Consider the following 16,260-nt stretch of genomic DNA (forward strand, 5'->3'; position numbering starts at 1 on the left):
AGTCATAGAGAGCCAGATCTGGGGAATACGGTGACTGCGGCATTATTAGGGTGTTGTTTTTGGTCAAAAATTCGCGCACAAGTAACGATGTGTGAGCAGGGCCTTTATCATGGTGCAAAAGCTAATTTTTGTTCTGCACAAATCCAGGAGTTTTTGGCGAATTGCTTCGCACAAATTGCCCATAACTTGCAGGTAATATTCCTTATTAACCTTTTTACCATGTAACAAGAACTAATGATGCACTACGCCCCTGCAGTCGAAAAAAACTGTAAGCAAAACCTTCACATTCGACCTAACTTGGCGCGCTTTTTTCGGTATTGGCTCGTGTGACAGCCTCCATTGGGATGATTGAGCTTTGGTTTTCACATCATAACCATAAACCCATGATTCGTCACCAATTATGACTCTTTGGAGCAATTTTGGGTTGTCGCGGACAGAGTCCTCCTCAGCAAAGTTGTTGGGATGCTTTTTTTGGTTGAAATTGAGCAATTTTGGTACAAGTTTCGCGGCGACTCGTCTTATTATTGTAAAAATCGAATTGCAGGAGTCAATCGGTATGTTTAGGTCTTCAGCAACTTTCTAACGGTGATTGGCCACTACTATTTTCTTAAATTAAGTTAAATATTCTTTATAAGAGTTTTCTTATGCAACCGTTCAACACCTTTAATTTTTGCCCCCTTAAATCAGGCCTCGAGTCTAATTGGATGCGAAGTCTAAAAATAATATAAAGAAGGCATTCAAAATTTAGAGATTGACGAAGGAATTAAATTTTGGTTGGAATATTTTAACACTTTAGAGACTATATTATTAATAATTTTATTAATCACATAAATTTCGATATGAATTCTACTATTTTAGTGTATTCTATGACAATTAAAATTCTACTGAAGAAAATATAAAGCATTATTGTATATGCATGTCTGTATTCAATATACTTCAATTAATATCTTTTCTTGTTAACTTAAATGTCACTCAGCTATTAGTGACATTCTCATAGCGTTAATGGCATGCTCCAAGGAACGTACTGTTTTACTCAGTGTTACAAAATGTCATCCATAACAAATCATACTGAAACGTGACATCACACAAATTCATGTTTTAACCTAGTTTTTCATTTTATAATAAATTAACTAGGCTTTTCAAGGCAATCAAATATATATATGTATTGTTGACAAACGTTTCAAGTGGAATGGTTGCCACCAATAAGAGATAAATACCTAACCAGAGTGCGTTGTGTACGTGTTAGTACATGTTGTTGTACAACATGTATATACGCAAGTAAGTGGTTGGAACAGTCCAGGGCCTCCTACAAGCTGGCATTCATTAGCAGTAAATATTAAACCATCAATTAGAGATGTCGCGGGTCTGCCATTTAGAATGACAGTTGAAGATTAGATTTGTATTTGCGTGAGTTAAAGGCCACGTGGGTTGGCAATATTTTTCTGTGGCAAATTAGCTTCACGAGCCTTCCTTTCTCTTCCCTCCGTTTACTGCGTACCATTTGGGTAAACTACTTTTTGCATCACTGGACACAGATACTTACAGAAAGTTTGATGTTTTCATGATTCATCACTACGTAGTATAAAACAAAGTCGCTTTCCCGCTGTCTGTCTCTATGTATGCTTAAATCTTTAAAACTACGCAACATATTTTCATTCGGTTTTTTTTTAAAGATAGAGTGATTCAAGAGGAAGGTTTATATGTATAATACATGCATAATATAATTGGGAAACACTGATAATTTTAGAGGTTTCTAATGTGATGTCGTAAATAAACACATTTTTTGCGCTTACATGTACTACAATATTGTACATCTTAAAAGGGTCTACAAAAAATGGTATATGTCTATCTCTTAGGGATAACCCACAATAACCATTTTTATCCTTTATTTTTTATGAGAAATAATGACTTATTTACGAAGCGATTGTAGGCAATACAGCATTAATTCTTACCCAGAAATGTTTTTACANTAAATTCAACATACATACATATGATTCGCTGTTCAGATATAACATATCTACAGAATCTTATCATTGGATCTGTAATTTGTCGGATAATAAAAGGTACTCTTTTGTAAAAAAAAAACCCAGACTATAGGGGGTCTTAGGCATTACTCTATAATTCGACACTGCCCTGCAAAACGTTTTTCAGATTACCGGGGGTCCACTGTAATTAGAAACTGGGAGGGTTACGAAAAAATGTTGGAATAGGATTTCCCAAAGATTAAGCGCCATGCAACAACAACAAAAGTTCTTTCCTTTCTCCTTTCCCGTTTTCTTACAAGTGAACTTTTTCTTTCCCCTCCTCGTCCCATCTCAGGCGTTCCTAATAAAGGCAATAAGGGAGTTCAAAGATTTTTATTAAACCATTTTCATTTTCTCGTCAATTTTTGTATTTAAAAATTAAAGTTCCATAAACTCTCTTAAATCTTTTCATGGAAGATTCATAAAATTCGAAAATATGATTTCTAATAAACTGAATTTTATGACGTAATTGTTGATCTCAAAGAAAATTTATTTATATTTTCTTATTTATCATCCCAAAATAAGCATTAACATATATTTAAAAAAAAGCCTGGCCGCTAAAACAAAGCCTTAACCTCCATTCGAAACTATTAAATAGACAGAAATGAATGCTTGTGCATATTTTAGTAAAAAACAATTAATTCAAATGTATCGACCAAAGAAAATGGCAGTAAAAGTTGTTTACATGTTGTTCTACGAGATTAGCAATATTTTAACATCAAAGAATCCAGATAGCAACGTCAAATTATTTGTGTAAAATGACAAAAAATATCTGTCAATTTGTGGAATAGTTTTTTGAAAGGGCAATTTATGGATTTTCAAACTTTTTTCAGAAATTTGTTCGAAAATATTAAACCGAGTGCTTAAATTTTATTGCTTAGTAAACTAACAAATAATAATCATGAGTGCAGAATATTTTACTATTGAAGAAATACGAGATCCATCGAAATATTACGAGGGTAAGAAACACATTATATTTTCATAGTTTTTTCACCTAAACGTTATAGATCATAATAATAAGTAGTAATGATAAATTAACTTTTATGACATATTAAGTAATATTTAAACATTTTTTATCCGACTACCCTTCATTATAAATTTTTGACTGAAGCTCCGAAAACGGACATTCTCTTAGTTGCTTCAAATTTTTGCCACACAATCCTTCCTTTATGGACTACATGATAATTCCTGAAGGTGTAAAGGAATTTGTTTTTCCATGGTGACAGCTTTTCGGAAACTTAATTTTCATTTCTCGGAAATGACTTGCAATGGTCCAGTTATGTAAAACTTAAAGATGTTTTAAACAATTTTCTTTAGTAAATAAATACTTTATTGATAATGTCTGAGTTTGACAGTCACTGGTCAAAACTTTTTCAATAAAAGGGAAGAAGTTGGAACTGTTATCTGACTCAACCTTATCTCTGTTAAGTTACTGTTACCTGTACATTTTAAATTAAATTTGGGTTTTTGACAACATTTCTACACCTATTCCTCACATATGTGTCTGTCTCTAGGATACGAAAGAAAGCAGACGCTGAGGTCGTATTTTTTTTTATTGTTATTCGAAAAAATGTAAACACTAAAAGCCGAAGAACAAAGCTGCATGACAAGAAAGTAATGAGTAAACACAGCTAGTTGTAAATAACAGTACAGTAAAAGTTCCTTATTCACGGTTTCCTTATTCGCGTTTTCATTATTCGCGAGTGAAAAAATTGAAACCCAATTCCTGTATTCGAGGTTAAAAATTTCTTTATTCGCGGTTGAAATCGGTCAATAGAAAAGGATTCGGTGCCATTTATTAAGGAGATTGACCGCAACAGACCGCTTGTGCCTAGTGAGAATTTTTTCGAAAACATGGGTTTCTATTCTAAACATTATTATTTAACGCTGCAAGATAAATATCTAAATTTTCGTATGGTAACAGACAAAAATTCACACTAACTCGGTGCGTTTCTGGTTTTCAATTATATGGCCATTAAAAGCTTTTACAGGTGCTTAAAATTGATGCTTCTTGTAGGACCCGTATTTTCAATAAAAATTAAAAAATTAAAAAATAGCCTTCGACAGGCTTTAGAACAAAGCTTTATCTATCTTACTACAAAATTTCAAACCTCTGTTCCAAATATTAAACTTTTGATATCTAGAACCGATAAGCATTTTTTTACCCTATGGCGCGTGTACTACTGAGTCTAACGGCATCTTTTGAGTATGTACAGTTGGTACGTACCGAAGCAGCTTTTATAAAAAATCTAACCGAGTAGAAAAGGATTCGGTGTTATTTTTCAACGCATCAGTGAGTACTGTTGGCTCGTGCCGAAGCGAATTTTATAAAAGATGTAACCGAGTGGACTAATTTCAAAATTCAAAACAAGACGAAATCACTAAATTTTTTAAACTCTTGCCTAAAGCTAATTACAACGATTAATTTTAATTGCGAATTTATCAACACATTGATTTTATTTAGATACATATTGGTTTTATTTTGGAACGTATCCCCTATGATTCCATACTAATTACCATTCCATATCCACGGTTTCTGTATTCGCGGCATATTTATGGAACGCACACCCGCGAATAAAGAGCTTTTACTGTATAAGCAGTTTGTCACATACTGACGTCGCAGTTGGTGAGACAGAGAAAAAACTGTATGCGGTTGAGCATACCTTGTTAAACGGTGTTAGTATCATGATAGGCACCTAACCAAACAGAACAAAAAGTTCATGTAGTGGTCGCAACAGAACACAAAGCAACTCTACCTTTAAACATTGTTTTATGCATTACTACAAATGGCATGGTCTACGACGTGCTGACGAGACCCAAGAAGATCGAAATCGCGATCCGCTCGGTTAGTTTCGACTTATTATATTTCGTTTAGTTTCTCTAGCTATGTGACCTTTAGCTTAACCGACGCAAAGTAGAAAAGAACAGCACTAGTCCAGAAAAGGAAGGAGACAACTCTCGGCCAAACTCTCAACCGGCGAAGAGCGTATAATCCGTACTATTAAAGGTTTTAAAGCTTATTTTCGACACGCACTACTATTCATGATTGAATAATACTTTTGGCAAGTACTGTACGAAAAAGTATGTTTAATGTACAAGAGTCGAGAGTATAATGAGCTTTTTTCTTCCTACCTCCGATTTTGCCAGTGCGCATCCGAGGCATTGGAAGGGCAAATCGCTAGAGAAAGTAAACGAAGTATACCTACTAATCATCATAAGAACTATTTGCAAGCTGAAGGATTTCTGCAACGCCTATCCAACCAATTTGGGCACCTTTCTTCAAGTTTTTTAAGGCAAAGGACGATCCTGGATTAGTCGGCATGTTTAGCTAACATTTACGTTTCCAAGCTTTCATTCTCTTTCATAGCTGCATAAAGTACCTAACCATCGTCAAAATTCTTTAGTTGACTTCTTCCCGATTTATCCTTCGGATTAGTATCATCTGACATGGAGCAGACAAGCCATCCTTGACAGTGTATTAATTAATTTACCCAATCTGATCGTTTCAAATAATGAAAATTATTTTTCGACTTCCATAATTTCACTTTGATACTAAAGACGTATCACATTATTTAGTTCGTAAAGATGTTGAATATTTGGCGTACATATCTGTTATTAGATACATTTTTTATGAAGTATTCGTGTTTTTGTTTCTCACATATCGATAGGACATATCGATCTAAGACCGTAATTATGATCAACTAATCTATTCCCAAAAATAATTAATTTTACATATCTCTAAACAGGGCTATTATCTGTAATTTCGTTCGTAGGTTATTGTGTTTCGAAAAAGACCAGAACTCCTGAAGAACGTTACTTCGGGGTTGACGAAATAGAAGAAATCACTACGACTTCTAAGAAAAGTCAAGAACGTCTTCATGGTGAGTAAAACTGTTATATTATGAGCTATATTTTTATGAAATATGCTTTGAAATTCAAACTGAATCCTTAAAAATCTCTGAACAGGCCGATTTTGGTTATATGCACGTGGATCCTTAAGTAAACTGTAACGAATATTTCAGAACGTCTATTTATTACTATAGGTCTTTTATATAAGTAGGCTACGTAACAAGAAAGGTATAATATATATGCCAGGGGTGTATATAAGATATACTTTTTATCTTAAAAGTTTCACGATCGACTTGTTGTCATATGTGTAGTCTAAGGGTGTGAAATGCATACTATGTTTCTAGTGTTTCAGTATAAGATGCATTCCAGCAAAGTATATGTAGATAAATAAAATATTTGTTTATGCTAGAATGTTTTGTCTTCTACAATCGCTTCAAAGTCTATGCTACAATAAATTCCACCCCAGACATTGCAAGCGATAGACTTTCGACCAAAAGTGGCCTCATGATCGACCGATCGGCTTATTGACTACCCCTGCAGTATATAGTTATTGATATAATAATCGGTTATTTATATCCCTGCAGCTACAATTTTTACTGTTCTTATTCGCGTAGTACTTCTATCAACTCTCTCATAGCCCTTGTTACACGGCCCGAGAAGCAGCAATCCATGAGCAGGNATCACGTTGAGGTTGGCTACGCCGGGATTCGTTTTCAGCAAGTAGATATCCACACAATTGGACCTTGTTGGAGCATACGTAATCCTAAAATGTAGCATCGTACTACAGATGGCGTTTACCGCACCATTTGTGGTGTTTTCTAAAACGCTCTGTTAAGACAGCAGGTAAAAGTTGGTCAGTGTTCTGTCTGCGACGCGCTGATGAGATCCAACAGGATCAAAATCGCGATGCGTGTGTAGCAGTTTCGACAGAATACAGACCACTTCGAATTATTTTATTCGATTATTTAGATTACTGTTCGCAAATAGTTAAGGATGTGGGTTGTTCTAGTTTTAGGGAAATGTGAAGATTAGGTCAGAGTAGGAAACAGCGGAAGTGAATGTCCAACCGGTCTTAGGATTGACAACTTTATGATAATTTGTAATTGACATGACAAGGTTTGTGTGAAAGAAAATTTTTGGAAAATACACGGGAATATCCGAAAAATGGATAGTATTTTTATACTTATATTTACCTTTGTTATAAATTTTGGCATTTTTGTTACTAATCAGATTTATATGAAACTTGATATTTATGTTTACTAACATAAAACCAAACATCCATTTCAGTACTTTAAAAAATTTGACTTCTGGAAGGGGGGGGGGGTGAAAAGAAACTATATGTTTGAATGGGACATATATTATTTGTGGTCAGATATAATAGAAATTTGATTTCGAAGTCGAACCGACAAGTCAGTCGTGGCGGTTCGCGCGGTGCAACGGTTCGACAGTGCGCGGTGCAACGGTTGGAACGTTCAAGTTCGTAGTCGAACCGACCCGCCAGGTTTGGTTATTCGATGAACGAAAGGTCCCCCGACCGATTCACCGCACATCGTTTGCGTGGTGCAACGGTCGGAACGTTCGGGCTTGTAGTCGAACCGACCCGCGAGGCTTGATCATTTGGCGGACGAAGAGTCGCCCGACCGATTCACCGCGCATCATTTTCACTAACGTTTGGCAGTTATGTTTTAGGGTGAAACCAATTTTAGTTGTTTATAATATAACTTTGGTTTGAGTTTTATTGATTAAATGAATAATGAGTTTCTGCTACTTCCTTTAAAGTTTCAGAATTTGTCGTATAGGTACCTATATTTTTCTAGTTTTAAGTTTCGCGTCACTGATGAACAAATAAATAAAGATCAATTCAAAAGATTTTAATAATATATTAAGATTTAAATATAAAAAGTTAAATTTGCCAAGTGACTAAAAGATTTATTGTTTAAACCTCCTAAACGTTTCATTAGTACGTTATTGTACAAATTTCGCTCGTAAAAGCGAATAAAGTATGAGCAAAATACAATTATATTTGCGATTTTTCTTACATATTATCAATAGATAGTTTTCGTGAATTCGTTACCACTGAGTGTAACTTTCTTGAAAAGTTTTGGAAAGTGAAGTGCGACCTGAACGTGTCCTTCGCCATTTGACCAATGAAATGTTGAACTATCGGTTTGGTTGCGAGCTTGTACATTGCCGCGGCAAATTTCTCTGGCAACGGATCGACCAAAATTCCAGAAATTCTGTGGGTCACAATTTCACTAGGAAAGCCACTATTGACTGCGATTACGGGTTTGCCTAAACTCATAGCTGCTAGTAGAGGTCCGGGATAGAGATCGTTTTTCACAGGATGTACAACTGCCACGCAGTTTTCTATCAGGGTTTTCTTATGCAAAGTGGGTAGTTGACGCAGAAACGTGACCTGAGCTCCGTAAGATTTTTCCGAGGTGACCTCAACCAATTCTTGATAGTACTGAAGTTGCTCGTTAGATTTTTCACTGCAATGCCCTGCTATTATCATATGAATATCTTCTTTGATAGGGTCTTCTAACATTCTGAGTAAATATTCTAAGGAATCGAGAGCCAATTTAAAGTTCGATCTCTTTCGGTAGTCTCCAAATACGACAAACATGATTGCATTTCTTGGCAAGTCGGGAATAATGCGAGAAAGGTTGGCTGAAGGCTCATTCCACAGTCCCACGTCGACGCAGGGGCATAAAATCCTTAGTTGCTTTTTACAGTTTGGATATAAATGCCGAAAAACTTGAGCTAAACAGCTCGTTTGGACAATTATTTCCGTCGCATGATTCAATGCATTCGCTACTTCGTAACGCGGATTCAGATGCCTGTATTCGGAAATGTCCAGCGCTTGAATCATCGGAAAATGTTGGATGAAGATAGTCCTGTACTTGCTTAATACTTTAAGAAATGTAAGCCCTAGTGGATGAACGTCTAGAATGATGACTTTCGGTTTCGGAGCAGGAGGAACAAAGATCATTCTCATAACCAACCAGAGTGATTTTAGAAAAACCATCGTTCTTCTAAACATTCCCAGGATGCTATCCGGTATCCACCAGCCGGAGTGAAGTACCGGGAGACATCCCCTGATAGGCTAAAACGGGGTATCACTCAAAAATCTCTAGTGGAATCATTACGAACACTTACATCTATTTCCTCGAAGCATTCAAGATTGTCCAGTTTAGTAGTAAAAAAAGTCACCCTGTGCCCAAAGTTTTTTAGGGCTAAGGCCATGTCAATCATGTACCGATCTTCGGACTTGATCCCCAATTTGTGTNGCCATCTGTAGTACAATGCTACATTTTAGGATTACATATGCTTAACAAGTTCCATTTAAATAAATAGATATCTACTTTCTGAAATGAATCCCGGCGTAGCTCGCCACTACGTGATAGGCACGTTACCATATTCGAATAAAATAATTGTACTACAGATGGCGTTTACTGCGCCATTTGTAGTGTTTTATAAAACGCGCTGTTAAGACAGCAGGTAAAAATTGGTCTATGCTCTGTCGAAATTGTCTGCGACGTGCTGATGAATTCTAACAGGATCAAAATCGCGATGCGTGTGTAGCAGTTTCGACAGAATACAGACCACTTCGAATTATTTTATTCGATTATGGTAACGTGCCTATCACGTTGAGGTTAGCTACGCCGGGATTCGTTTCAGCAAGTCGATATTCATATATTTAAATGGACCTTGTTGGAGCATACGTAATTCTAAAATGTAGCACGTACTACAGATGGCGTTTACCGCGCCATTTGTGGTATTTTCTAAAACGCACTGTTAACACAGCAGGTAAAAGTTGGTCAGTGTTCTGTCTGCGACGCGCTGATGAGATCCAAAAAGATCGAAATCGTGATCCGCGTCTGGCAGTATCGACAGAATACAGACCGCTTCGAATTATTTTATTCGATTATGGTAACGTGCCTATCACGTTGAGGTTAGCTACGCCGGGATACGTTTCAGCAAGTAAATATACATACATTTAAATGGACCTTGTTGGAGCATACGTAATCCNACTATTTTAGTGTATTCTATGACAATTAAAATTCTACTGAAGAAAATATAAAGCATTATTGTATATGCATGTCTGTATTCAATATACTTCAATTAATATCTTTTCTTGTTAACTTAAATGTCACTCAGCTATTAGTGACATTCTCATAGCGTTAATGGCATGCTCCAAGGAACGTACTGTTTTACTCAGTGTTACAAAATGTCATCCATAACAAATCATACTGAAACGTGACATCACACAAATTCATGTTTTAACCTAGTTTTTCATTTTATAATAAATTAACTAGGCTTTTCAAGGCAATCAAATATATATATATGAACTTATAAATGCTCTTAAAGTAATTCGTTATTTCTTTATACATATGTACTTAATACTTTTTGTCTAGTAATATCTGAATACAGTGGACCCCGGTAATCCGACCCTGTCTATTCCGGCGCCCCCTGTAATCCGACATATCTACAGGTCTGACGAAGGAAGCTGACGAGCGGTCGCGCAGGTACTTGCCCATTTATGACCTATTTGGGTAAGTCACTTGGAACCGATACACAAATAGGCTTTCAGTAGGCGTAAATTATAGTATTAATACAGATAGGACAGTAGCGTACTAGAAAATAATGTAAAAACATGACTTATCAAAAAGAAAAAATTAACCTATTGCTTTTGTTTTATAGTTAGTTTTCNGCTCGCATGCAAGTATATAAACCTGCTAGACCTAAGAGAAGCTCAATTCGCAAGTTATGTAACAGCATAACATATTAACTAATTCATTAATTTTCAATAATTACTTATCATGGAATCTTGCAATTTTAATTGGTTCGTTTGTTTAAGGACACTGCAAAAATGCTAAACTTTTGCTATTTTTTCTAAATTTGTCGATTTTAAATGTATTTCTATTTACATATAAATGCAACGTGAATTTCTAGTCGCAGGAGTAATCAATAAATAGGCGAATTTGCGTAAAATCCTGCAAGCGGATAAATGATGCAGATGATAACCAATTCGGTTTTTTTTACTGCCACTACTTCGGCTGTAAGCTGTAATGATCTGAAGCATTATTTATTTTCTTGTCACACCTATTCAAGCCTATCTACTTACGAATGTGTAAGTTACTCATATTATTATGTTCGATCTGTCAAGGTTTTGTATTTCTGTATTTTCTGCAACATTTTCGTGAGCTTCGCAGTATTCTTCAGTAGGGCAGACCTGACTTACGTTCTCGGCTCTGGGTGACAGTGTTCAATTTTGTGTTAAAACCGCATTATGGGTGGAACAAATGGGCGATTTCAAAATCAAATAACTCACTGGTTTCAAGCCATATCCTACATTAAATGTATTTAATCGATCGGAAAACAATGTCCTCAATGGTGTGTAATTGAAAAATTAATTGAATGTAAACAATGATACGTTCAAAAGTTGATAAAACAAAGTTGTGACCTGACTTTCCGTACAACAATGTGTGAAGGTGAAGTTCTGGATTGATTCCCTTTTTACCCTGTTTTGTTCATATGAAGGCTTACAGTTTCCTGACTAACTTTGAGCTTCCTATCCATAAACCAGTATGTGGGTGGGATGCACCCCTTGAATCTAATAAGTGTCTTTCTTCAAGTCACTGAACGAGGATTTGCGTCAGTTGAATTCAATCTTTAATTTTCGGATGTGTTTTTAGGCATCCCATTGTGTCAATCACAAATTGATTTTATTAATTGAATGTAAATAAAGGAATGTCAAAGAGTAATCCCGACGATTGTAGGCAGAAGTCAATTCACATACGCAAACAATAGTCCAAGATTTGGAGAAGTTGAACAATTGGATTCAAGGAGTGAATTCATCGCCATAATGGTTTAGTTGATAAGTCAACAATAAATCATCATATCAACAAAACCCGATAAACAAAAGATGCAAGCTAAAAATTCACCAACTGATACCGCACATCTGATACCGCACATATTACTACGCGAAAGGCCAGGTCACAGAGTAGTTATATCAACTTTTCAACGTGGTCGTTCCATTGTTTATATATAGTTAATTGTATTTATTAATCACACATCGACGAGAACACACATGTATATCTACATCCTTATTTAAAGATTTATAAAACCATTTAGACGAAAACAAAAGCAATATTCCAAAAATACTAAAACTGCCGAAACAATTAAATAGGTCCTGAAAAAACAAGGAGTTTGCAAGACTCGATGCTTTTGTAGAAGAATTTATACAGATGAAACCGAAAGAACTCTTACCCAACGAATCAAAGAACACCAAACCAAAGTCAAAATAAAACACTTTACTCAATTACCATTCGCAGAACATGTTGAAACAAACCGTTGTTTATTAATTCGTAAAACTATCCCTTAAAAAAAAATCGCGCAGAATTGAGATTTTATAAAATATCATAACAAATTCAAAACGAGATAACAAACAACTAATTAGACATCCCTAGCATTATGTACAATACTGTAAAAGTTCCTTATTCACGGTTTCCTTATTCGTGTTTTCATTATTCGCGGGTGAAAAAATTGTAACCTTGTTTCTGTATTTGCGGTTAAAAATTTCATTATTCCCGGTTGCAATTGGTAAACAGAAAAGGATTTGGTGCTATTTATTAAGAGGATTGACCGCAATAGACCGCTCGTGCCTAGTGTGAATTTTTCTGAAAACATGGGTTTCTATTCTAAACGTGATTTAACGCTGCGAGATAAATATCTAATTTTTTGTATGGTAACAGATAAAGGTTCAAATTAACTCGGTACGTTTATGATTTTCAATAATATGGTCATTAAAAGCTTTTACAATAAGTGCTTAAAGTTGACGCTTTTTGTAGGATACGTATTTATAACAGAAATTAAAAAATAGCCTTCGACAGGCTTTAGAACAAAGCTTTATCTATCTTACTACAAAATTTCAAACCTCTGTTCCAAATATTAAACTTTTGATATCTAGAACCGATAAGCATTTTTTTACCCTATGGCGCGTGTACTACTGAGTCTAACGGCATCTTTTGAGTATGTACAGTTGGTACGTACCGAAGCAGCTTTTATAAAAAATCTAACCGAGTAGAAAAGGATTCGGTGTTATTTTTCAACGCATCAGTGAGTACTGTTGGCTCGTGCCGAAGCGAATTTTATAAAAGATGTAACCGAGTGGACTAATTTCAAAATTCAAAACAAGACGAAATCACTAAATTTTTTAAACTCTTGCCTAAAGCTAATTACAACGATTAATTTTAATTGCGAATTTATCAACACATTGATTTTATTTAGATACATATTGGTTTTATTTTGGAACGTATCCCCTATGATTCCATACTAATTACCATTCCATATCCACGGTTTCTGTATTCGCGGCATATTTATGGAACGCACACCCGCGAATAAAGAGCTTTTACTGTATAAGCAGTTTGTCACATACTGACGTCGCAGTTGGTGAGACAGAGAAAAAACTGTATGCGGTTGAGCATACCTTGTTAAACGGTGTTAGTATCATGATAGGCACCTAACCAAACAGAACAAAAAGTTCATGTAGTGGTCGCAACAGAACACAAAGCAACTCTACCTTTAAACATTGTTTTATGCATTACTACAAATGGCATGGTCTACGACGTGCTGACGAGACCCAAGAAGATCGAAATCGCGATCCGCTCGGTTAGTTTCGACTTATTATATTTCGTTTAGTTTCTCTAGCTATGTGACCTTTAGCTTAACCGACGCAAAGTAGAAAAGAACAGCACTAGTCCAGAAAAGGAAGGAGACAACTCTCGGCCAAACTCTCAACCGGCGAAGAGCGTATAATCCGTACTATTAAAGGTTTTAAAGCTTGTTTTTGACGCGTACTACTATTCATGATTGATTAATACTTTTGGCAAGTACTGTACGAAAAAGTATGTTTAATGTACAAGAGTCGAGAGTATAATGAACTTTTTTGTTCCTACCTCCGATTTTGCCAGTGCGCATCCGAGGCATTGGAAGGGCAAATCGCTAGAGAAAGTAAACGAAGTATACCTACTAATCATCATAAGAACTATTTGCAAGCTGAAGGATTTCTGCAACGCCTATCCAACCAATTTGGGCACCTTTCTTCAAGTTTTTTAAGGCAAAGGACGATCCTGGATTAGTCGGCATGTTTAGCTAACATTTACGTTTCCAAGCTTTCATTCTCTTTCATAGCTGCATAAAGTACCTAACCATCGTCAAAATTCTTTAGTTGACTTCTTCCCGATTTATCCTTCGGATTAGTATCATCTGACATGGAGCAGACAAGCCATCCTTGACAGTGTATTAATTAATTTACCCAATCTGATCGTTTCAAATAATGAAAATTATTTTTCGACTTCCATAATTTCACTTTGATACTAAAGACGTATCACATTATTTAGTTCGTAAAGATGTTGAATATTTGGCGTACATATCTGTTATTAGATACATTTTTTATGAAGTATTCGTGTTTTTGTTTCTCACATATCGATAGGACATATCGATCTAAGACCGTAATTATGATCAACTAATCTATTCCCAAAAATAATTAATTTTACATATCTCTAAACAGGGCTATTATCTGTAATTTCGTTCGTAGGTTATTGTGTTTCGAAAAAGACCAGAACTCCTGAAGAACGTTACTTCGGGGTTGACGAAATAGACTACGACTTCTAAGAAAAGTCAAGAACGTCTTCATGGTGAGTAAAACTGTTATATTATGAGCTATATTTTTATGAAATATGCTTTGAAATTCAAACTGAATCCTTAAAAATCTCTGAACAGGCCGATTTTGGTTATATGCACGTGGATCCTTAAGTAAACTGTAACGAATATTTCAGAACGTCTATTTATTACTATAGGTCTTTTATATAAGTAGGCTACGTAACAAGAAAGGTATAATATATATGCCAGGGGTGTATATAAGATATACTTTTTATCTTAAAAGTTTCACGATCGACTTGTTGTCATATGTGTAGTCTAAGGGTGTGAAATGCATACTATGTTTCTAGTGTTTCAGTATAAGATGCATTCCAGCAAAGTATATGTAGATAAATAAAATATTTGTTTATGCTAGAATGTTTTGTCTTCTACAATCGCTTCAAAGTCCATGCTACAAGAAATTCCACCCCAGACATTGCAAGCGATAGACTTTCGACCAAATGTGGCCTCATGATCGACCGATCGGCTTATTGACTACCCCTGCAGTATATAGTTATTGATATAATAATCGGTTATTTATATCCCTGCAGCTACAATTTTTACTGTTCTTATTCGCGTAGTACTTCTATCAACTCTCTCATAGCCCTTGTTACACGGCCCGAGAAGCAGCAATCCATGCGCGGCGTGTGCCTAAGCTCAACCCGTTCCTCGGCATGGAGATTGACAATCCACGCTCCGTGTAACGAAGTCGCCGCAGACCGGAGCGTGGATTTTTTTTCGGACATCGTTGGTCAATGTCAAAATAAACGCGCCTGTAGTTATCAAATGTGATCCGAAAATATGTACACAAGGTCAAATAACTTAAGTTTGCATAATCATACCTACAAAAGGTACTATAAAACCATGTTATGCATGTTGAAACTATATTTTAATTTATAAAATACTTAATAATCTTTTGCAATCTATATATATCAAAATGGATCGCTAAATTTGTTAATAAGTACAAAACTCGAGCACGGCTGGACCAATTTCGATAATTTTTTTTTTAAGATATTCTTTAAAGTTCGAGAGAGGTTCTTATGAAAAGAAAAACATTGTCCAGAAAAACGTAAAAGCCAAATCTAAACTGTTCTTAGCTATCAATTCTAGGGAATTGTCAAGTGCATAACGAAGCATCACTTGAGCACGGCTCAACCGATTTGACTGATTTATTTTGTTGGTGAATTTGTAATTGAGAAATAAAAAGACAGGATAGGTTAGTAGGACACCTTCTCAGGCATAAAGGTCTAGTAAGAGACATATTAAATGCAGAAACGGGAGTTAGGAGGAGAAGCGGTAGATCAAGATTAGATTACTGTTCGCAAATAGTTAAGGATGTGGGTTGTTCTAGTTTTAGGGAAATGTGAAGATTAGGTCAGAGTAGGAAACAGCGGAAGTGAATGTCCAACCGGTCTTAGGATTGACAACTTTATGATAATTTGTAATTGACATGACAAGGTTTGTGTGAAAGAAAATTTTTGGAAAATACACGGGAATATCCGAAAAATGGATAGTATTTTTATACTTATATTTACCTTTGTTATAAATTTTGGCATTTTTGTTACTAATCAGATTTATATGAAACTTGATATTTATGTTTACTAACATAAAACCAAACATCCATTTCAGTACTTTAAAAAATTTGACTTCTGGAAGGGGGGGGGGGGGAAAAGAAACTATATGT

At 35.5% G+C, this 16,260-nt stretch overlaps 2 protein-coding genes across 2 annotated transcripts in view; one reads left to right on the plus strand and one right to left on the minus strand.

Annotated features, from left to right (window-relative positions):
• The first annotated feature begins 2,772 nt into the window (after positions 1 to 2,772).
• Positions 2,773 to 16,260, plus strand: part of LOC108740605 — a 38,017-nt gene continuing 24,529 nt past the window's right edge. Inside the window, exons 1-2 of the mRNA XM_018474976.2 lie at positions 2,773 to 2,983; positions 5,798 to 5,905. Of these exons, the coding sequence (XP_018330478.1) occupies positions 2,926 to 2,983; positions 5,798 to 5,905 (166 nt within the window). The 5' untranslated portion in view covers positions 2,773 to 2,925. The remainder of the gene's footprint in view (positions 2,984 to 5,797; positions 5,906 to 16,260) is intronic.
• The window catches only part of LOC108740606 (alpha-1,3/1,6-mannosyltransferase ALG2-like), a 10,633-nt gene continuing 2,154 nt past the window's right edge, over positions 7,782 to 16,260 (minus strand). The window contains exons 2-3 of the mRNA XM_025980612.1: positions 9,033 to 9,136; positions 7,782 to 8,979 (exon numbers count right to left, since the gene is read on the minus strand). Of these exons, the coding sequence (XP_025836397.1) occupies positions 7,909 to 8,979; positions 9,033 to 9,136 (1,175 nt within the window). The 3' untranslated portion in view covers positions 7,782 to 7,908. The remainder of the gene's footprint in view (positions 8,980 to 9,032; positions 9,137 to 16,260) is intronic.

This window comes from Agrilus planipennis, unplaced genomic scaffold (genome assembly GCF_000699045.2).
Source record: "Agrilus planipennis isolate EAB-ADULT unplaced genomic scaffold, Apla_2.0 scaffold70, whole genome shotgun sequence".
In the NCBI taxonomy this organism is placed as follows: domain Eukaryota; kingdom Metazoa; phylum Arthropoda; class Insecta; order Coleoptera; family Buprestidae; genus Agrilus; species Agrilus planipennis.